At 43.2% G+C, this 22,318-nt stretch overlaps 1 protein-coding gene across 1 annotated transcript in view; it reads left to right on the top strand.

The window, feature by feature from the left end:
- The window catches only part of LOC114922438 (obscurin-like), a 24,725-nt gene extending 5,358 nt beyond the window's left edge, over positions 1 to 19,367 (top strand). Inside the window, exons 2-15 of the mRNA XM_029283796.1 lie at positions 361 to 473; positions 1,112 to 1,270; positions 2,183 to 2,208; positions 2,722 to 2,793; positions 2,935 to 3,135; positions 4,103 to 4,163; positions 4,953 to 5,030; positions 8,691 to 8,863; positions 12,519 to 12,545; positions 13,025 to 13,177; positions 14,783 to 14,828; positions 15,247 to 15,324; positions 18,674 to 19,042; positions 19,323 to 19,367. Coding sequence (XP_029139629.1) covers positions 361 to 473; positions 1,112 to 1,270; positions 2,183 to 2,208; positions 2,722 to 2,793; positions 2,935 to 3,135; positions 4,103 to 4,163; positions 4,953 to 5,030; positions 8,691 to 8,863; positions 12,519 to 12,545; positions 13,025 to 13,177; positions 14,783 to 14,828; positions 15,247 to 15,324; positions 18,674 to 19,042; positions 19,323 to 19,367 — 1,601 coding nt within the window. The remainder of the gene's footprint in view (positions 1 to 360; positions 474 to 1,111; positions 1,271 to 2,182; positions 2,209 to 2,721; positions 2,794 to 2,934; positions 3,136 to 4,102; positions 4,164 to 4,952; positions 5,031 to 8,690; positions 8,864 to 12,518; positions 12,546 to 13,024; positions 13,178 to 14,782; positions 14,829 to 15,246; positions 15,325 to 18,673; positions 19,043 to 19,322) is intronic.
- Positions 19,368 to 22,318: the final 2,951 nt, after the last annotated feature.

The following is a 22,318-nucleotide window of genomic DNA, read 5'->3' as shown; positions in this document are numbered from 1 at the left end:
CCCCTTCCCCCTCCTCCTCCCCTTTCTCTTCTTCTTCCTCTTCCTCCTCCCCTTACCCTTCCTCTTCCTCTTCCTCTTCTTCTTCCTCTTCCTCTCCTCCTTCTTTCCCCTTTCTCTTGCTCTTCTTGTTCCTCTTCCTTCTCCTCCTCTTTCCCTTCTCCCTTCCTCCTTTGCTCCCTCTCCTCCCTTCCTCCTCCTCCTTTTCCCCCCTCCTCCTCTTCTTCCTTCCCCTCACCCATTCCACAAACCCCACTCTCTTCTAGCATGGATGGCCTTACCTACTTGGGTCATGAAACGTCTGCAAGAAAATAACCAAGCTGTGTACCTGTCCAATTGGACTTCGTATTTTTCTTTTATTAGGCCCACCGTACATGCAGGTCCCTCTTGAGGATGTCCAGGTTCGGTGTGGGGAAATGGCCAAGTTCCAGGCCACGATTGAAGGCCACCCTCAGCCGGTTATCGGATGGTTTAAGGTAGGTCAAAGAGACACCCAAACTTAGGTGGAAATAAAAAAAAGAAAAAAGAAACCTCTACGGACCCGTTTATTCAGCTGTGGGCTGAAAAACTGCACACTGTTTTGGAGAAAATAATTCCAGGCAGTCCTCAACATACGACCACAACGGAGGCCTAAACTTCCATTGCTACGCAAGGCAGTTATTAAGTGAGTTTTTCCCCGCTTTATGTCCTTTCTTTCCACAGTTGTTAAGTGAATCCCTTCAGTTTTTAAGTTAGTCACATGGTTGTTAAGCGAATCTGGCTTCCCCATCGACTTTGCTGATCAAGAGGTCGCAAGAAGGGAAATACGTGATTCTGGGACACGGCAACCGTCATAAATACAAGTCCCTTTTTTCAGTGTCGTATTTATGACGGTTGCCGTGTCCCAGAATCACGTATTTCCCTTCTTGCGACCTCCCTTTCTCTTGTAAGTCAAGGACTACCTGTGTTTATAAATATCACATCATAACTCCTACTTTTGTCTTGGGGCAAACCTTCCCCCATTCTTAGACCAGGAGTTTAAGAACGGGGCTGCCCCTGGCTGGAGTCCAGGCGAAGGGCTGAAATTCCGGCCATCTACCTAATTTTACGTGCTTTCCCCCCTTCTTCCTTCCAGGGAATTTCCTTGTTGCTGGACAGCGAAAGGATCTGCCAGTCCAAGGAAGGCACCAGCTACTCTCTGATCCTGTACAACGCTCAGGCCGAAGATGGCGGGGTCTACACGTGCATGGCTAAAAACGCCGGAGGGGAGGTGGTCTGCAAAGCGGAGCTGGTGGTACAGGAAGGTATGTTGGCTTGGTGGCTTTCTTCTCATTCATTCTTTATTTCCCTCCCTCCCTCCCTCCTTCCTTCCCTCCCTCCTTCCTTCCCTCCCTCCCTCCCTTTCTTCCTTCCTCTCTTCTATCTCATCCCCTTCCCCTTCCTTTCTTCCTTTCTTCCTTTCTTCCTCCCTCCCTCCCTCCCTCCCTCCCTCCTTCCCTTCCTTCCTTCCTTCCTTCCTTCCTTCCTTCCTTCCTTCCTTCTTCTGTTTCACCCCATCCCTTCCCTTCTTCCCATCCTCCTTCCTTCCTTGCTAAGGTGACATTGTATGAACAATTGTGGGAACTAGGTATGTCTAGTCTATCAAAGAGGATTAGGGGGGAACATGATAACTGTCTTCCAATATTTGAGGGGCTGCCACAAAGAAGAGGGAGTCAAGCTATTTTCCAAGGCGCCTGAAGGCAGGACAAGAAGCAACCAAAGAGAGAAGCAACCTAGAACTAAGGAGAAACTTCCTGGCAGTGAGAACAATTAACCAGTGGAACAACCTGCCTCCAGAAGCGGTGAATGTTCCAACACTGGAAGTTTTGAAGAAGAGGCTGGACAGCCATTTGTCCGAAATGGTATAGGGTTTCCTGCCTGAGCAGGGGGTTGGACTCGATGACCTCCAAGGTCCCTTCCAACTTTATCATCATCATCATCATCATCATCATCATCATCATCATCATCATCATCATCATCATCATTATTATTATTATTATTATTATTATTATTATTATTATTATTATTATTATTAATCTGGACTGGGATAGAGTCTCTTGCCTGGGCAAGGGTTTAGATAGAAAACCTCCATGGTCCCTTACAGTCGTTCTATTTCTATTTGCAGGTCTTTGTATTTTGTCTTTTTTCTCCAGCTCCCACGCTAGAGATCTATGGAGATTCTCAATCACCCAGGTCTTGGTTGTCCCAAAGATGCTTTTTCCAAAAAGCAACTGGACTTTCTTGGTTTTTTTTCCCCTTTGAAAGGGTTTTGCTTTTTATCCAAGAAGCTTCTGCTGCCTGATTCATATTTATGAGTCAGTTTATTTCGTATTTCGTACTATGAGTCAGTTGCTGACCGGCTCTTATTCATGACGGTTGTCCTGGATCACGTGATCCCCTTTTGTGATCTCCTGACAAGCAAAGTCACAGGGGAAGCCAGATTCGCTGAACAACCGTTGTGTCACTGCAGGGATTCACTTAACAAGTATGGCAAGAAAGGTCCTAAAATGGGGCAAAACTCACTTAACAACTGTCTTGCTTAGCAACAGAAATTTGAGGCTCTGTTGTGGTCCTAAGCTGAGGACTACCTGTATTTGATGGTCCTACCAGTTCTTGCTTGGAAGGCAAATAGCATTTCTTTCAGATCTTCCCATACGTCATTGTCACCACTCTGGTTCTTATTCTGTTTATTGTAGACAAGAAAAGTCAAGAGGTGAAGAAGCGAAGCCCACGAAGAAAACTTCATTCTTTCTATGAGGTTAAACAGGAAATAGGAAGGTAAAAGTGATTTTTTTCCCCCTTAGCATCTACTATTATTTTTTTGGAGGGGGGGGAATACGACACCAGGGGAACCTTCCCCCCCCCAAACTCAAGATTTGAACTTACCCTTTCATTCTCTGAATATTTAACGGTTTTCAGGGGCTCCTTCAGCATTCTCAAGAGAGTCATCCATAAAGCCAACCGTGTGGCTTGTGCAGCCAAATTCATCCCGCTGCGAAGTCGAACGAGGGAACGAGCTTACCGGGAGAGAGATATTCTAGTCCAGCTTTCCCACGACCGAATCACTCAACTGCTGGACCAGTTTGAAACACGGAAAACCTTAATTCTTGTTTTGGAACTGTATCCTTTTTGCCCCTGAAAAGAGGAATAAAGAAAGATATGAAAGGAGATGGTGTTCAGACACTAGTCCTCAGTGTTCCTTCCTTGCTAAGGTGGGCTAGATCAAGAAACAGGCATCACAAATGCTCCTTTGCTGTTTGTAAGGTCTGCTATTAGAATCTTGAAAGCTTCTCCAAATTGGTTTCTATCCCATTCCTACTTTAAACGCCATCAAGGTGGGATTATTTCTTTCTCCCACACCTCTGTTTCTCAGGATGGTGTAAGCTGACAGAAGAGAATATTTGTAGCTCACTGTTGAACAGTGGGGTCCTCAGTCCTCTATGAAGTGGTGGTTTTCTTGCAGATGCTTCATGACCCAACTAGGGAACATCATGAGCTCTAGAAGGGAGGGGGGTTGCAAAGAGGAGGAGGAGGAGGAGGAGGAGGAGGAGGAGAACTGGGGGGTTCTTGATGCGGTCTAAGTTTGGTTGTTTTCTTGCAAATCTTTCATGACCTAACTAGGTAGTATCATCATTGCTAGAAGGGAGTGAAGTTGAAGGGAGGAGGAGGAGGACAAAGAGGAAGAGGGAGAGGAAGACCGTGGGAACCTTGGGGCCATCTGATCTTGGTAATATTCTGACATATGTTTTATTACCAAACTAGGTAACTTCATCAGTGTTAGAAGCTAGAACCCCACCCCACTCTAGCACTGATGATGTTTCCTAGTTGGGCCATGAAACGTCTGCAAGAAAACGACCAAGTTCAGAAAGCATCAAGGCCTCCACAGTTCAGCCGAAGCTACACATATTCTATCGGTCCTTCAAGTCCCATCTTGAAGTTATGGGGGTATCAAATGTCTTGGGCCAGTCCCTCTTTCTCAGCCTGAATTGTTTGGCCATAAGGGGAGAGTGAATTTTTGAAGGATTTTTTTGATTCATTTGCTTGCCCAACTCGAAGGCTTGGTCCATATTCCTTAACGGATTATTAGATGTTCCAATGAAGAGCTTCTGGATCGCCTCTACAAGAAGAACATGGTGACGGAAGCAGAGGTGGGATTCCTTCCTTGAGTATTTTAGGGAGAGGATCTAAAGTGTTTAAGACAAACGAGGATAGTTGAATTCAGCCAACCCTCCTACCCCAGCTCAATTTTTTTTCTGATGTTATAGACTCAACTTCCATTTATCCCCAGCTGGCTCCCAATGTAATTCTCAGTACTGGTAGAAGAGAATATTTGTTCAAGAGAAGCGAATGAAGTAAAAACTTCATTTTTAAACATCATGCAGAAAGTCAATTGAATTGGGGGGGGCAGACTGATTTTTGGGGGGCAAATGGTTGCAAAGTCTAGACCAGTGATGGCGAACCTTTTAGAGACTGAGTGCCCAAAAACCGCCCCTGCCCTGCCAGCCCCGCTCTGCCCCCGCCCCGTCCCCCACCCCACCCACCTGCAGGGCCACTCACCACCTCCACACAGATCACCCAGGCAGCCCAGCAGCGTCATGGTGGCCACACCCTTCACCCACGCCCCACAGCATCAACTGCATGCGACAGGGCGCGAGGGCGGAGTCTTGTCCCCGCTGCCTGACTGCCATGTCCTTGGATGCGCTGCTCTGCGCTGGCCATGCTCGGGGTGACTCTTCTCTGGGGGGGCTGCTGGTGAGGAGGGCGTTGTGGGAGGAGGCGGGGCTGGGGCGATGGCACACGTGCCCACAGAGAAGGCTCTGAGTGCCGCCTCTGGCACGCGTGCCATAGGTTCGCCACTCCTGATCTAGACAAACCTGTTCCATGATGCTTTTCTATGTGACTTCCATAACTTTATATTTTTCCCCCTTCTGAAATAGGTCAAATTCTATATCAAGCAACTTCTAGAAGGGATCTTGTACCTTCACAGCAATGAAATACTACATTTGGACATCAAGGTAAATTTTTATAAACCTTGGGTGCTCGTGCCTATTTAGTTTCTAGTCTTGCTTTAGGCATGAAAGCTAGGTAGGAGACTTTGGGCCAATCACCAGGAGACTGGGGATTTTATTCCCGCCTTAGATGTGAAAGCCGGCTGGGTGATTTTGGCCAATCACCAGGAGGCAGTGAGTTCTAGTCCTGCCTTAGCCATGAAATCCAAACAGGTGAGTTTTGACCAATCACAAGAAGCCTGGGAGTTCTAATCCTGCTTTAGCCATGAAAGCCGGCTAAGCATTTTAGTGATAGCCCAGCTGGCTTTCATACCTAAGGCAGGACTAGAACTCACTGTCTCCTGGTGATTGGCCAAAATCACCAGGAGACAGTGAGTTCTAGTCCTACCTTATATAGGAAAGCCAGCTGGGTGACTTTGGACCAAACACCAGGAGACAGTGAGTTCTAATCCTGTCTTGGGCATGGAAGCCAAATAGGTGACTTTTGGGCTATTACTCTCAGCCTAACCCACCTCACAAGGTTGTTGCAGTGGGAAAAATAGGAGAATAAAGGTATGTTGGATATGTTTGCCATATTGAGTTACTTGTAAAAATAATAAAGGCAGGATATAAAATAAAATAAAATTTAAAAGAAAAGAAAATAAATAAAATTAAAATAAGAAAAAAATAAAATTAATATATAATAACATAACATAACATAACATAACATAACATAACATAACATAACATGACTTCCGGTTTCATGTCGTAGCGACACGAATGCAGGAATGCAGGGCTCTGTTTTCTGCACCTGATTTCGCCATGCAGGGGGCCCTAAAAGGGCCTAAAATCGCCCCGGAGAGGCAATGAAGAAGGAGGGGTGCCTTGTTGATCACGGAGAGATAGCAGTCGATCCATTTGATCCGAGGAAAGCCCTCTAAATCGCCAGGGGAAAGACTGGCTGCACTCCTGTGGCCAGCTTCCAGCTACTGGCAACTGAAGAAAGAAGCACTAATTAGCTTAGCAGATCGTAAACAGTGTGTTTGGAACTGGGTGAGAATATTGATCCTTTTTTTACTATTTTACAACTGGATTTCCTGGAAAAGGTTCCCAAGAAGCTAAAAACCTCTAAATGCAAGAAGGAAGGGGATTGCAGCGTCACCCTTCCAGAGGAACAGAAGCGGCGTTTTAATTTTTTTATGGGGGACAGAAACATTTAACATTCAAGTGGAAGTAATATATAGTTTTAACAAATATGAGAATTGAGAAAATTGTTAAGATTTTCTGTTTGAAAAAATACTGGTGTGAAATATAAGAAATCAACCTTCTATATTAAGAATTGGAAAATGGATATTGAATGATCATCTAGTGGTGGACTAGAGCAGTGGTTCTCAACCTTTTTAATGCCGTGACCCCCAACCGGTCATAAGTCGAGGACTAAACCAATCGTAAGTCAAGGACTACCCAACCGGTCGTAAGTCAAGGACTTTCCCTGCCCGGGAACGCCGCGCATGCGTGGTTCCGCCCCGTGCGCCGGCCGAGGCGTAGCTGGCAAGTGGCAGAGATGGAGCAGGCCGACCACCAGCTGGCCCAGCCCAAGGGAGGTAAGGCACCCGCCGGAAAAGGGGAAAAAAATGGCGGACAGCCTTGCTTGGCGACCCCCGTGAAATGGTCGATCAACCCCAAATGGGGTCGCTACCCATAGGTTGAGAACCACTGGACTAGAGTATAGCACCAGAGCTGCAATGACTGAAACAGACCTGGCAAAAAGTCTAGAAACAGATAACAACCTACTTTCTTTGTTGTTTGGTGACTTTTAACTCAACAGAGAACAGCTGGCAACAGAGAAAAATATTTTGGCATACTTACTACAGTGTGAGAACCTAATTGTTTTGAAACCTGTTGACCTTCTTGGATTATAAACATATACTGAGCTCTGACTTTTAATCTTAAGAACTATTTGGAGAGAAAGAAAAAATTGACAACTAAAAATCTGCAAGACTTAGCTACAACAATGGAAATGGAAAAGGCACCTTATTCTTTAGGTTTTCAAAATATACCTGAAGATAAGGGAGACAATTTTAAAAAACAGATTATAAAGCTGTTAGGGGAAATGTCAGAAATTGGGAGACAAAAAAATGAAAAGAGAAATCGAGGGAAAAGGAAAGTGGGAGTTGTTTAATGAATATAATTGGGCGGAATTCCCCCTCAAAAATACCCTACTTAAATTGTTTTTCCCATTCCTAGCAGTATTTACAAAAACAAAGGAAGAATTTGTTGATGATTTAATTACTTTGGCCTGGAAAGCTAGAGTTAGACTCAAAAAACAGATCTGACATACCAGATGGAGTATTATGAGCCAATATTTGCAAAGAATAGATAACACATAGATACAAATAGCTTTTTATAATAAGAAAGATATGATTTATAATTAGAATAGCACTTTCTTTTGATATGGGAATTATAAAAACACTAGCATGGCTTGTATAAATGAAACCTTCGGCTACACAATTGTAACTAACTTTGAGAAAATCATAACTGACAAAGATATTTTGAATACTGATGGGAAATTAAACTTAAGAGCTCGAAAAACAGGACACTGATTTAATAAGGAGACTTTAATTGCAAATACAATTTAAATATAAAGTGGTTAGAAAAGAGGTTATAAATTGATACTATTGTTATTTGTATAGCATTAGATAAATATGAAGAGGGTGTGTATATCTAATTTTGTATGTATTAATAGCAGTAAGAATTGTATTTGTTTGATGTTGAGAAAATGAAAACATCAGGGGAAGAAGACAGGGAAAAAAACCCCACTGGATTGTGTAGCATTGAATAGATTAATATTGAAGTTAAGATGCAACATTGAGTAAGAAATATATCTGGACATCACATTTGTTTACTAAGCATTTATGATTTGTAATAATAGAAAATCAATAAAAAACTTATTTAAAAAAGCATCCTGAAAAATCATGCTAGGGCGTATTTTCCAGTTGGGTCTTATTTTGGGGAAAACATGATAATTAGGCTGAATTGCCATCTAGCAGTGAAGTTGCTAAGATTCATTTCTTGTTTTCTTTTTTTACCATTTCTGTCGATTTCTTCTTCTGGTCCGTTCCCACCATCTCTCTTCTATCTCTGCAATCTCCAAAGGACCACAAAGAGGACCTCTTGCTTAAACAGAATTGGGGGCCTTCTGAAGTACAGGTGGTCCTCAACTTACAACAGTTTGTTTAGTGACCGTTCAAAGTTACAACGGCATTGAAAAAAGTGCCTTAGGACCATTTTTCACACGTACTGTACGACCGTTGCAGCATCCCCATGGTCATGTGATTAAAATTGGCCACTGGCTCATATTTATGACGGTTGCAGTGTCCAGGGGTGACGTGATCCCTCTTTGGCGACCTTCTGACAAGCAATGGGGAAGCCAGATTCACTTCACAACCGTACTAACTTAACAACTGCAGTTATTCACTTAGCAACTGTGGCAAGAAAGGTCGTAAAATGAGACAAAACTCGCTTAACAAATGTCTCAGCAACAGAGATTTGGGTGGTAAGTTGAGGACTATCCTGTATCTCAGAATTTCAGCCAGGAAAACCACTTTGAGTTCCCTTGTTCACCGACAGGTTTTATGCCTTGATTCTTTTCCCTACCAATATTCCCTTCTCTTTCCACTTCTGCAGCCCTCAAACATTTTGATGGTCCACCCCAACAGGGATGACCTTAAGATCTGCGATTTTGGCTTCGCCCAAAGGATAAATCCGTCGGAGTCTCAGTACAGCACTTACGGATCTCCAGAATTTGTCCCACCAGAAGTTCTGTCCCGGTCCCCAGTATCAACAGCCTCGGACATCTGGTAAATGAATCCTCTCACTTCTCATTCCTTCTAGTTTTGCTCTAGCTTTCCTTGCTGCTTTTGGTGAACCTTCTTGAAGATCAGTGGAGAATTTAGGTTAACCCTAAATTAGTGGACCAGCAAAATGCTGTGGATATAATATGCTTAGACTTCAGTAAGGCATTGGATGAAGTAGACCACAACCTACTTCTTGGTAAGACAGAACAATGAAGGATAGAAAGCATCACCAACAGATGGATTCAAAATGGCTGACCAACCGCACTCAATGTGTGCTCTTCAGTGGAATACATCTACATGGAGGGAAGCATGTAGTGGCATGCCCCAAGGTTCAGTCTTTTTCAACATCTTCATAAGTGATCTAGACGAGGGGATAGAAAGGAAACTCATCAAATTTGCAGATGACATTTAACTAGAAGGAACAGCCAACGCTTTAGAACAGGAATTCTGGGAGTTGAAGTCCACGAGTCATAAAAGAGCCAAGGCTGACTACCCCCTGCTTTAGAAGATAGGCTAAAGCAGACATGTCAAACACAAGGCCTGGGGGCTGGATGCGGCCCGTGAAGTGGTTTCAGGTGGCCCGCGAAGCCATCCTGGAAACAGTGAGGGAATGGCCCCCGCTGCCTTGGCCCTGGCCCAGGCCAGCCGGGAGCCAATGTACAATTTTTTGGGTGCCATCTTAGCACTTGCCCCGGTGGACTATGCCTTGGCACTTGCCCCGGTCCCACCCCCTTCTGCCAGAGACCCTCAGATCTGTCCCACTCTTGCCCAGGCCCCCCCACAGGCACCCTTGATGCGAATGATGTAGAGCTGGCCACGCCCACCCAGTAGGCCACACCCACGCCATCCACGCCCACCCAGTAGGTTGCACCCATTCTGGCCACACCCACCTGGCCCCCTGAGGGCAACTGCAATGCTGATGCGGCCCTCAGTGAAATTGAGTTTGACACCCCTGGGCTAAAGTTTTAGAATAACTGAATAACAGAAAAGAATAACATAGTTGGAAGGGGCCTCGAAGATCTTCCAGTCCAGCCCCCTGCTCAGGCAGGAAACTCCATACCATTTCAGACAAATGGTTGTCCAATCTCTTCTTTAAAAGTGTTGGAGCAACCAGAACATCTGGGGGCAATCCGTTCCACTGATTAATTGTTCTAACTGTCAGGAAATTTCAAACTTGGATCTTAGATCCTTATCCAACAAAATGTAGTTTCAACACTGAAGAAAAGTAAAGTTCTACATTTAGGCAGTGAGAACCAAATGCATAGTTATAGAATAGGCGGCAGCTGGCTCAGAAGTTTCAATTGTGAGAGGGATCTAGGTGTATCATTGGATCACCACTTGAGTATCAGCTGCAAAAAAGACCAATGCAGTCCTGAGCTGCACTAACAGAGGGATAGCATCAAGATCACAAGAAGCAATAGTACCACTTTATACTGCACTGGTGAGGCTAACTTGGAATACAGTGTCCAGTGGTGGTCACTATAATACAAAAAGGATGTTGAGACCCTAGAAAGAGTACAGAGAAGAGAAACAAAGTTGATAAAAACTCTAGAAGCTAAATTCATATGATGAATGGTTGAGTGACCCAGGTATGTCTAGCTTATCAAAGAGAAGAGTCGGGGGGGGGGGGGGGAANTTGATAAAAACTCTAGAAGCTAAATTCATATGATGAATGGTTGAGTGACCCAGGTATGTCTAGCTTATCAAAGAGAAGAGTCGGGGGGGGGGGAGGGATATGATAACTTTCTTCTGATTCTTGTCACAGAGAAGAGGGGATCAATCTATTGTCTAAAACACCAGAGGGCATAAGAAGAAATGGGTGGAAGCTCATCAGAGAAAGACCCAACCTGGAAATAAGAAGAAACAACAACAACAACAACAACAACAACAACAACAACAACAACAACAACAACAACAACAACAATAATAATAATAATAATAATAATAATAATAATAATAATAATAATAATAATAATAATAAAGTTGGAAGGGACCTTGGAGGTCATCTAGTCCAACCCCCTGCTCAGGCAGGAAGCCCTATACCATTTCAGACAAATGACTGTCCAGTCTCTTCTTAAAAACTTCCAGTGTTGGAGCATTCACCACTTCTGGAGGCAGGTTGTTCCACTGGTTAATTGTTCTAACTGTCAGGAAGTTTCTCCTTAGTTCTAGGTTGCTTCTCTCTTTGGTTAGTTTCCACCCGTTGCTTCTTGTCCTGCCTTCAGGCACCTTGGAAAATAGCTTGACTCCCTCTTCTTTGGGGCAGCCCCTGAGATATAGGAAGGCTGCTATCCTGTCCCCCCTCGTCCTTCTATTCATTAAACTAGACATACCCAATTCCAGCAACCGTTCCTTACATGTTTTAGCCTCCAGTCCCCTGATCATCTTTGTTGCTCTTCTTTGTACTCTTTCCAGAGTCTCAACATCTTTTTTACATTGTGGTGACCAAAACTGGATGCAGGATTCCAAGTGTGGCCTTACCAAGGCCTTGTAAAGTGGTATTAATACTTCACGTTGTTGTGGAAAAAACCACGATACTTACATCAGAAGACAAGACCACGAAGGGTTGGAGAAGACAGGTTTATTTGTGCACAATGGTTCAGAGCATTAGCATGACAGATTCTGAACACTGGGCTATTTCCAGCGTGTCATTCTTCTACCGCTTGCCACCCACGCCTACCCCAATGGATGACTTCTTATCTACCTTTAACACACTAAACGGAGAAGTTCATGTCTAGAGACCACACAGAAGAAAAGAAGAAGTTCATACAGAAGGCTTATCTTGCCTCACCTCCCTAGGCGGTAATATCTTACACCATCTGTGACTTTCAGTTGGCACTTCTTGTAAAAGGTTGTCTCTTTAGAATTGGCACACAGGTTAAATGGATTTTAAGCACAATTAAGCACAATCAAATACTACAATACTCTATTCCCCTTATTGATATAACGAAACATTTTAAAAACATTTTCCTATGACATTTCCCATCTACCTCAACGTGATCTTGATTCTATCCCTCTGTTAATGCAGCCTAGCACTGTGTTGGCCTTTTTGGCAGCTGCAGCACACTGCTGGCTCCTATTTAGGTGATTGTCCACTAGGACTCCGAGATCCCTCTCACAGTTACTACTATTGAGCAAGGTACCCCCTATACTATACCTGTGCATTTGGGTTTTCTTGCCTAAATGTTAGGACAATTAATACCTCCAGAAGTTGTGGGTGCTCCATCACTGGAGGTTTTCAAGAAGAGACCGACAACCATTTGACAGGGGTGGTATAAGGTCTCCTGCCTTGAATAAGGGGTTGGACTAGAAGACCTCCAAAGTCCCTCTCATCGCTATTCCCTGTTCTAATCTTTTGTATGTTGGGATTGATCTCCAGGATTTATTGGTTCATGGCTCCCTATTTTCGGCCAAACTTATTGAGAAACGAAGGAACAATGGAAGATTCTTCTGACAGTAGAAGAAACCAGCTCCTCCTTCAGGGTAGGGTTCCTCAACCATGGCAACCTGAAGATGCTGGCTTGGGAATCCTGGCCACCCATCTTAAATTTGCCAAGTTGAGAAACTCTGTTTCAGGGCACCAAACCAGAGATGGTTGGTCTATCAAGGCTTTATGGGCGCTGCAATTCTTTTCTAACATCTGTTCCTTTTCTTATAGGCCGGTGGGCGTTATTAGCTATTTAAGGTAAGTATATGGGACCTTAAAAGTTTGTCGTATCGCACATAAGTCCTCGAACTAGGACTCCAGTCGAGCCCAATGCTTCTGCTGCTAAGCAAGACAGTGGTTAAGTGGGTTTGGCCTCATTTTACGATCTTTCTTGCCACTGTTGTTAAGGGAACCACTGCAGTGGTTAAATGGCTTCCCCGCTGGCTTTGCTTGTCAGAAGGTCACAAAATGGGATCACATGACATTGCAACGGTCATAAATACGAACCAGTTGCCAAGCCTCTGAATTTTGACCCCGTGACCATGGGGGATGCTGCAACGGTCATAAGTGTGAAAAAACGGCCCTAAGTCATCTTTTAAGTGCCGTTGCAACTTTAAACAGTCACTCAACAAATGACTGTAAGTTGAGGATTACCTGTAGGTCTTTGCATGTAGACAGACTTGGTTTATGCCGATACAAACCATTTAAAGTTTTGTCTTTTCTTTTCAAACGATCAGCTTGACCTGCAAGTCTCCCTTTGCTGGGGAAAATGACCGAGCAGCCCTGCTTAACGTCCAGAATGGGATCATTTCGTGGAACAGCTCTGATTGGGGTCATTTGAGCAAAGAAGCAAAGGATTTTATCGAAAAGATCCTTCAGCCAGCTCCTAGGTGAGTGGATGAATACTCTTCTCGTTTTTGTTTCAGAGAGATAGCAAAGGAAGGAGGTATGTGTAAAATACCTTCAGGGTTTTAGAAGAGGGGTAGACTTGAGGGACAGGTGGGCTCTGGAAAAGCCACCAGTCTCTGAAGTTCTTGGTGCTCTCTGAGCTGGGTGGTTTTCTTGAAGAAGTTGCATGACCCAGCTAGGTAACATCATCAGTGCTAGAAGGGAATAGTATTTGGGAAGAGGAGGAGGAGGAGGAGGAGGAGGAGGAGGAGTGTGAGATCCTCAGTGCTCTCTGAGCTTGGTGGTTTTCTTGCAGACGTTTCATGATCCAACTTGGGAACATCAGTTTTAGAAGGGAGAGGGGCTTGTTCAGGGGAGGAGGAGGAGGAGGAGGACTGTGGGGTCCTTGGTGCTCCCTGAGCTTGGCAGTTTTCTTGCAGACATTTCATGACCCAACTAGGTAACACCATCAGTGCCAGAAGAGAGTGGCTCTGATTTTATATACTAGCATCTTGCCCTATCAGAGTTGGTGGGAGTGATCTTGGTGGTTCCTTGATCAGGCAGTTGTTTACTACCAAGACCACTCCCATCAATCCTGACAGGGCAAGCTGCTAGTATATAAAATCAGAGCCACTCCCTTCTGGCACTGATGGTGTTACCTAGTTGGGTCATGAAATGTCTGCAAGAAAAGAAACCGGCTCAGAGAGCACCAAGGACCCCAGAGTCGTCGTCGTCTCCTCCTCCTCCTCCTCCTCCTCCTCCTCCTCCTCCAACCCCACTCCTTCTAGCCCTGATGATGTTACCTAGTTGGGTCATGAAACATCTGCAAGAAAACCAACAACCCCTTTCTTAAACCCTGAGCTACAAATATTCTTTTCTATCAATATTCTTCCTATCCTGCTTCTCCAAGGTCCACTATCCTGGAAAATTCTTGAAATTTGGAAGTATGTATGATTGATTGATTGATTGATTGATTGATTGATATATCAAACCTTAACTGATCATCTCCCTCACAGAGGGGTTTTGGATATACAGTTTAATCAATATAATAAAACATTAAAAACCGAACAATTTAACTTTTAAAATTTTTAAAAGAGTGATAGAGCAACATTGGGGTGGAGATTTTTCAGAAGTGGACAATTAGGTCCAATGCTTTTTTTGTAAAAAAAAAAAAAAGTGCCAGAACTTACAGACGTCATACAACCCACCTTGCCTACCCTACAAGGTTTACCTTTGTAGTTGAAAAAAACTCCTTCAATTTTTAGCGTATCTAAAAGACTAGGATTTTGTTCAAGGCAACTCTGGAAAATCTGTTGAAAAAAAGGTGCTGCAACCCTGATTAGGTCCAAAAGTGGAATAGGTCAAGGCATATAGTATTGGATGACAAAAAGCTGCCAGAGAAGAGATTTCAGAACATGAACAGAGTGCTTATGATCGCAGCCTGAATTCTCCCCCCAAGTAAGATTCTTGCCAGTTACCATATTAAGCCACCTTTCTGTACAAGATCAGTTCTTGCCAGAGATGCCAGAGTTGTTGAAAATTTATTTTCATGCATAGCTATATCTTGACATATCAGGTGAAACCTAGTTTATTGTTTCTCTTTATAGAACCAGGCCAAGTGTGATGGAATGCCTATCTCATCCCTGGTTTTCTGTAAGTTTTGAAAGACTGGAAGAATCAGATTTTGATCCTCGTCTCCTTTTTCCCCTTAATCTGGACTCCAGGGATGCCTGTGAGGGTACAGAGGTCAAACAAGTCAAAATGGCAGCCCAACAGGACAGGGACAGGGGTCTGATTGCACAGTTACAATTGCTATTTTAAATTTTTAACCTCCCTAATTTGGAGGATGCTATATCAAAGTGTGGGCTTCTCCCAAAACGTGTAATTTATAGCAAGAATACAAAAGGAATAGCAGTGTCTTTTGACTTGGTGGCTTGTTTTTTCCCCCCCTAAAACTGAACAATTCCAGATGAATGCAAGATTCCCTGGTTTTCAAATAAATCAGGTTATTTGCTGGGTGTTTGAAAATATGACCCAAAATTTATTTTTAAACTGATATATTCTTTTTCAGCACAAGCCCCCGTCTGAAGAGGCTCATTTTATAGAGACAAAATCACTCAGCTTTTTTGTATCCCGAAGCAAATGGCAGGTGAGTAAGAAGCTCTTCCCTGATGCACAATTATTTTGGCTTCACTAGTGTCAATGTTTTGGGGTCCGTTATATGCGTTGTTATGCATGGTTTAAATTTTTATTTCAGAGATAGAATGTATGCAATACAGACCTTGCTGTTTATTCCTAAGGAAGCTGGCAAACTTGGAAAAAGAATAATTTAGATTTTAATTGCATATTTAAATGGTTTAAATGTTGTTCCAAGATTTCTTGTCCCACATCCCTGTATTAACAGAAAACCCTAAGGTAGTATTTCATAACCCTGGCAACTTTTAAGACCCGTGGACTTCAACTCCCAGAATTCCTTAGCCAGCATGGCTGACTGGGGAATTCTGGGAGTTGAAGTCTACATGTCTTAATATTGCTAAGGTTGAGAAGCATGGCTTCTAAGCAGTCATTGTTTATTTATTTATTTTTATTTATCAGAATTCTATGCTGCTCATTACACAAACACAGGTAGTCCTCGACTTACGACCACAATTCAGCCCCAAAATTTCCATTGCTAAGCCAGACAAATGTTAAGTGTGTTCTGCCCCATTTTATGACCTTCATTCCCACAGTGATTAAGTGAATCACTGCAGTTGTTAAGCTAGTCACATGGTGGTTAAGTGAATCTGGCTTCCCCATTGACTTTGCTTATCAGAAGGTCCCAAAAGGGGATCACATGACCCTGGGACACCGTCATAAATATGAATAAATTGCTGAGTCAGCTGAACTTTTTTTTAAATAATATTTCATTAGTTTTCTAATTTTATAATTAAACATTTAAAAAGCAACGTGGTGACTGGGTAATCAATAATTCAATAACATACATAAATCTTCAGCACAAATCTCAAGTTACAACATCAGATATTTCCTTTCTTTTTCCCTTAATATCTACTATCTCATATTAGGCTAATATAGTTCTTATTATTATCAGCTAAGTAAAAAACATCTTTGTTACATTTACCAATAATTTTTAGATTATACATATCTTAATTGTATATTCAATTCTTATATACAATCAATGTCCTCTTATTGCTTTTTTCCCCAGGCTTTAATTTTCCATCAATATTCAAATTAACATTTGGTATTTATAATTTCCAAGCTTTAGGTGACCAAAGTTTCCCTCATCTCAACTTCTACATTTTTTCCTTTTCATAACAAAATCTAATATTTTAAATACACATTAAATACTAATCTTATTCTATTCTAAAAGTTATCTATTTTCCACCATATTAAACCAAAAGTCTATTAGTCTTATTACACATCTTACCTATTCAATTATAGTGTTACTTTATTTTTTTAAAATTATCTATTTTTCATCATATACAATCCTCTAATCAGTAGTATAAAATCCCCTCTAATAGATCAAAACCCTAGTTTCTTTCAGCCTTACTCTGGCTTTCTTCCTTTGCCAACTGACCTTCCATCTTAGTACATTTGATTTCTCAAACAGTTCTCCCTCTATTATTATATATATTATTTGGAATAAGAAAGACCATTTGGTTACAGTTTTTTGGGAAGAACTAGCCCACTTGTGGTCATTTAATCGCCTCCCTGTTACTCCAATTTTCCACAATTGTCCTGATAGGTTTATCTTCCATTCAATCTATTATTCTTCCTTTTCCTCAAATTTCTTCTGATTTATGTAAAAAGTCTTTTCCATTTTCAATGTTGTCACTTCCTTTTCTGATTTTTCTGTTGGCTGGATTTGTTGGTCAATTGGGTCATCTGTCTTAGTGTTTAGTTGTTCTACTTCTCCTGTTACTTTCTGCATTGTTAGTTCTTTGGTTGTAGTCAAGATCTGGGTTTGTATATCTAAGCTGGCATCTTGTTTCTTTATGTTGCATCTTATTTTGTTACAAGCTGAAAGAATGGTTTTGTGTATTGATTTCGACATAGAAAGGATTTTTTCCTGATCTTCATCCATATTCTCTTGATAATGTGTTAAGTTGAAGACTTTAAAATCAAGCATTAAAAATATTTTTTTTGTTTTTATTTCACATGTTGTACGTAGTCTTTATAGTGGAAATTGTTTGCCAAGTAAGAATTTATAGTCCAAAGTATTCCATCATCTTGTATAATAACAGATGCTTCTCATGTAAAGAAATAGGAAAGCAATTCCCCACATATAACTATGAAAATCAGTAAAGGTTTACTTTCATAGTTCAAACAGGCTAGATATGCCGCCCTAGTTCCTTTTTTACAGCTGAGTTTTTCACAGGTGGTATCTGTCAAGGTCAAAACAATTTTTTCTAGAGTCTGGGCCTCAAGCCAAGTCTCTTTTAGTCAATAACAAGTTGTAATACCATACTTCGCCAAAGATGTCACCGATGCCGTTTAAAACTTTTTAAGTACAAAGTTTTTATAATAGTTTTTCAAGGTTTATTTTTCTTTTTAGATAAAAACCAACATCTCCAGTAAAAATAGGAAAACTTTTAGTCCCCAAATTTCAAAAGTATATGCATCCAATTAAATTAAAGTTGTTCTTATAATTACTCTGTTTCCCCTGGGTAGTCAGTCGCTGCTGTTCTTAGAGGGTGGGGTAGAAATTCCCTTCCCTCTCTCCTCACAGGGGGAAAAATACTTTGGGCAGCTTTTGCAAGAAAAGATATTTAAAGTCTTAAAGAGAAGATCAGATCTCACCCAGTTTCATCCGCGTTGCTTTAAAGGTGCTCGGTAGTAATTTTGACTTCAGCTGTCAGCAGCTTAGTGATGAGCCATATTACTATAGCTGGTCTTTCCCCCGTTGGTTTGAAGGGCTTCCCCGGATCAAGCAGAAGGGCTGCACCTTCCTGCGATCAAGCAGGGGTCCCCTCCTTGCTCGTCACCCCTACAGGGCAACTTTCAACCCTTTCCAGGGTCCCCAGAGGGGTGAATTTGGACGCAGAAGACGGAGCTCGCCTTCCTGCGTACGCAGGTGCCACGATGGCAAACCAGAAGTCTGCTGAACTTTGATCATGTGACCATGAGAATGCTGCAACGGTCATAAATGTGAAAAATGTCACCTTTTTCAGTGCCGTTGTAATTTAGGAAGGTCTCTAAAAGAATAGTTGTAAGTCGAGGACCACCTGTATTGCAGATTTTTTGCAAAATTACTTAAGGTAAAATCGTTGTTTTGACTGCAATGATATAATAGCAGCATTTCAGGATGCAACATCACTAGATTGGACAACCATTTATCTGGGAATGGTATAGGATCTCCTTCATGAGCAGGGGGTTGGACTAGATGACCTCCCGGGTGTCTTCCAACCTCATGATTCTAGGTTCTATCATATTCTGTTTGGGCTGGCTTAAGTTTTCTTTTTTCCGCTGTCTTAATCTTCCTTCATTCCTTTCATGTCCAGCGGTCTCTTATGAGCTATAAGTCATTGCTTGTAATGAGACCGATCCCAGAAATTTTGGAAAAGCATCACAAGAACACTTCACTTGGCGTCTCCCGACAACTGGTTGAAGAGAGCAGTTCCTCCAGCACCAGTGGGTCATCTTCGGACAACGAAATTTTGGTCTCGTCTGGAAAAAAACCTTTCGGACCCATTCCGGAAGTTCGTCTATCTGTGCTGGAAGGATCAAATGATCAGGAAGATGAAGTATTTGAAGATGAATTCAAACTTCCTGAAGACTCCATGCCACCCATCAAAACCAGAAGGTTGAAGGAACCTTCAGCGAAGGGACAGTTGGATGGACATCCTGTCCGAGAACGAGAAATCTCAGAGGTTGATGCCCATGGAAGAATATTGTTTGAGTTGGCTTCATTGCAAGATCAAGCTGTATTGTTGCCTCCAGAAGAAGGAAGAATGGAACGATCTCCAGGTTGTGTCCCGAGACACAGTGTCATCAAAAGTACCTTTTATAGCCACCCGTCGGAAACTCTGACCGATTTTCCCTCATCACCAGGCAAAGGGCAAAGAAAACAATTAGAAAGAGCTAAGAGATCTTACAGGAAAGCTGGATACTCAAAGTCCGCTTTAACTGGTCTACGGGAACCCTTGCTAGAACGGTTTGAACTTGGTGAAGAAGCAGGACCGTTGGCGGATCTAGAATTGGGGAAGGGACGAGAAGGAAGTTATGGACCCCCAATCATCAAATCAGCTTCTTTTGATACTGCTCAGAAATCACCCAAGGTGACTTTCCAAGTATCCGCCAGGAGCCGTTCCTTGGATGACTACAGAATACGAGCTAGGAGCTTCGCTGAGGAGCAGGATATTGCAGAAGAAGATATGGACACCATGCCGCACGGTGGTCCGGCAGAAGGAACTCATCTGAGGGACGAAAAAACAGCAGCAGCAAAAGCTAGGGAGGGTTTTTCCGAAGAGCACCCAAGGTTAGTCCCACTGGATGACAAGGAAAGATCCAAGTTGGGCCCTGAGCAGGACAAGAAGTCCTTGATTTTGGCACAGGGCTCTGAAAAAGAGGATTTAGCTCAGAAAACGAAGGTGCCGCATTTTGTGGGAAGATCACCTCAAGGCAGACAAGATCTGATTCTAGAAGCTCGGCAATCTGGTTTTGCTTCGGGGTTGGCTCCAAAAAGTGACATTGAGGAGGAGCAGGCATCCATGTCTTCTCCTCACAGGGATGGAGGAACCATTTTTCCAAAGGGGGAAAGCTCTGTTTTGAGAGTGGAACCATCAGAGATCCCAAACTTGGTGTCTCGGGATAGTAAGGAGGAAAAACTGTCCCATGACATAACCCCAAGTTCTCCCAAGAGTGTTGAAGGACGTCAACCTCAACAAAAAGAAAGCCATCATCTTCTGAAAGCTGTTCCTTTTCACATCACCCAGCTTCAGGCTGAGAAACAGCTTGCCGGTGCTCCAGACAAGAGTCCCAAAGACCTACAGACTGTGGCAGTGCGTGAAGGCCATCCATTCTTGATTTATCCTGGGACACAAATGGTGGAGAGTAGAGGTTTAGGTGATCCTATTTTGCACGCTGACATTTGTGCCTTCTCTATCCTTGAGGATCAGCAAATTCCATCCCAGAAACCCTCAGGATCCCGCTTGGCCAAGTCAGCCATGCTAGAGAAGAAAGGTCTGGAGAAATTGGACATCCCTCAAGCAAAAATGGCCATACCTTCAATCTCTGAAAGTGCAAAGCAGAAGCCTTTACATCAGTTGCCTGTTGCACATCTGGAAAGGAAGCTACCTGTTGCAAAAGGTGAAGGTCCTGTTCATCCAGAGATGGTCTCTCTGGGAGGAAGCCAGCACCCATCCCAACGAGAATCTCCTCTTTACAGAAGACCATCTCCTACTACCCCAAGAAGTGCTGCTGCTCTGATTCCAGCATCTCTCCAACCAGGGGCCACCTCAATACCCATACTTCGTGGAGAAACCCAGATGGCCTCACTTCCAAAGTCCTCCTCTTACCCAGAAGGAGAGTCTCTTCTCAGAGAGATTCAGCATCCTCCTCAAGCCCAAGCTGATCTGATGTCTTTCTTTGAAGCTGAAAAGTATGAGCTCTACCACCACCTGCCATCTGCTCCTGGTGAGGTCCTCAAGGGCCAAACACCTGCTGTAGCAGGCTATTCTCAAGCAAAAATGAGGCCGTTTGGAACCTCTGGAGAAAAAGTCCCCATAACTCTAAAGAAAAGACCACATTCCATTGGAGAAGGCAGTAGCCAGGATCACAAACTCTACAGGGACACAGAGGCTCAAGTTCTGGAGAACTTAGCCAAGGAGATGGCTTACCGATCAAAAGCAACACCTCCTTGGCCAGAATCAGGACCTGTTTCACCCCAAGGTGAGATGGTCCATCAAAAGTCACCCGGCCAAGCAGTGAGACCGAAAAGCAGATATCTGGTGCGCAGAGGCAAGAGAGAAGGTGGCATTGGCCTAGCAGATCCTTCAGAAGCCGATATTATCTATCCTGGAGAAGAAGACTATTTCAGTCTTCAGTCTTACCTGAGCAAGAAAGCGAGGATGTCTTCGTCTTATGAAGGCCAAGGCTTGGATTATCCAATGTATGAAATTGCCCTTGTGCAGATCCAGGATCTCTCGGAGATGCCTCGTCCTGACAGCAAGACCTCCAAATTTGATATCACGGAGGTGGAACCAGCTTTCCTCAACTTTCATGAACTCTATGACATTGTCTACTCTCCGTTTGAGTTCCTGAGCTTCAGGAAAGCTCCTGAGAATTTGCCCAGCAAAAGGCCACCTGACTCCAAATTTCCTTTTCAGCAGGAGAAAAAAATATGTCTCAGGGAGGATGATTTGCCCGAGTTGGCCCTTAAGGAACGTTCTGCAGAGGAAGAGACAGGTGCCCTCAAGGTGGAGGTAGGTCTAGGACCAGTTGTAGCATCACGGATAGGGAAAAGGTCCGACTCGGAAGGTGATCTACCGTTGGGGTCCCAGTATGATGTCCCATCAGATCCAACGAGGAAGAGGAAGAGTTCTCTCCAGAGTGCCTTAGGACTTTTCAAGCCGGTTGTCCGCTCTCAGTCCATGGAGCAAGTGGAACTCAGTCTGAGGAAAAGGATGAAGGCATCCGTAGCTCAGTTCTCAAAGATGTTGACCAGAAAATTGTCCAGTGAAGACACCAGAACAGGTAATAATTCATGTCAGAAGAAAATATAGGGAATATTTTTTAAAAAAAAATCTTTCCGCAGGAGAATGAGGTTAGGACATGAGACCGAACCAGAAATGGTGCTCTAGGCATCTGAAAGGCCATTGCAGTTCCCTCTCAATGCAACTGCGAACAACACAATCAGTTTCCTGATAGATTTAACAATTCTGCTCCTGTAAATATTTTTGATATGGGTTCTTATTGTTCAGAATTCCAGAATTAAGGAGAAATTTCCTGTCTGGGAGAGCAATTAATTAGTGGAACGGCTTCTCTCCGGAGGTTGTGGGTGCTCCATCAAGAAGAGATTGGACAGCCATTTGTCCGGAATGATATAAAGTCTCCTGCTTGAGCAGGGGGTTGGACTAGAAGACCTCCGAGGTCCCTTCCAACTTTGTAATTTTCTATCATTTCAGGTTTTTTAGGTGCCCCAGTCT

Source organism: Protobothrops mucrosquamatus, unplaced genomic scaffold (genome assembly GCF_001527695.2).
Source record: "Protobothrops mucrosquamatus isolate PMUCROS unplaced genomic scaffold, P.Mucros_1.0 scaffold235, whole genome shotgun sequence".
NCBI lineage: Eukaryota > Metazoa > Chordata > Lepidosauria > Squamata > Viperidae > Protobothrops > Protobothrops mucrosquamatus.
Note: the sequence above shows the minus strand (reverse complement) of the source record. Positions and strands in the feature narration are given on the sequence as shown.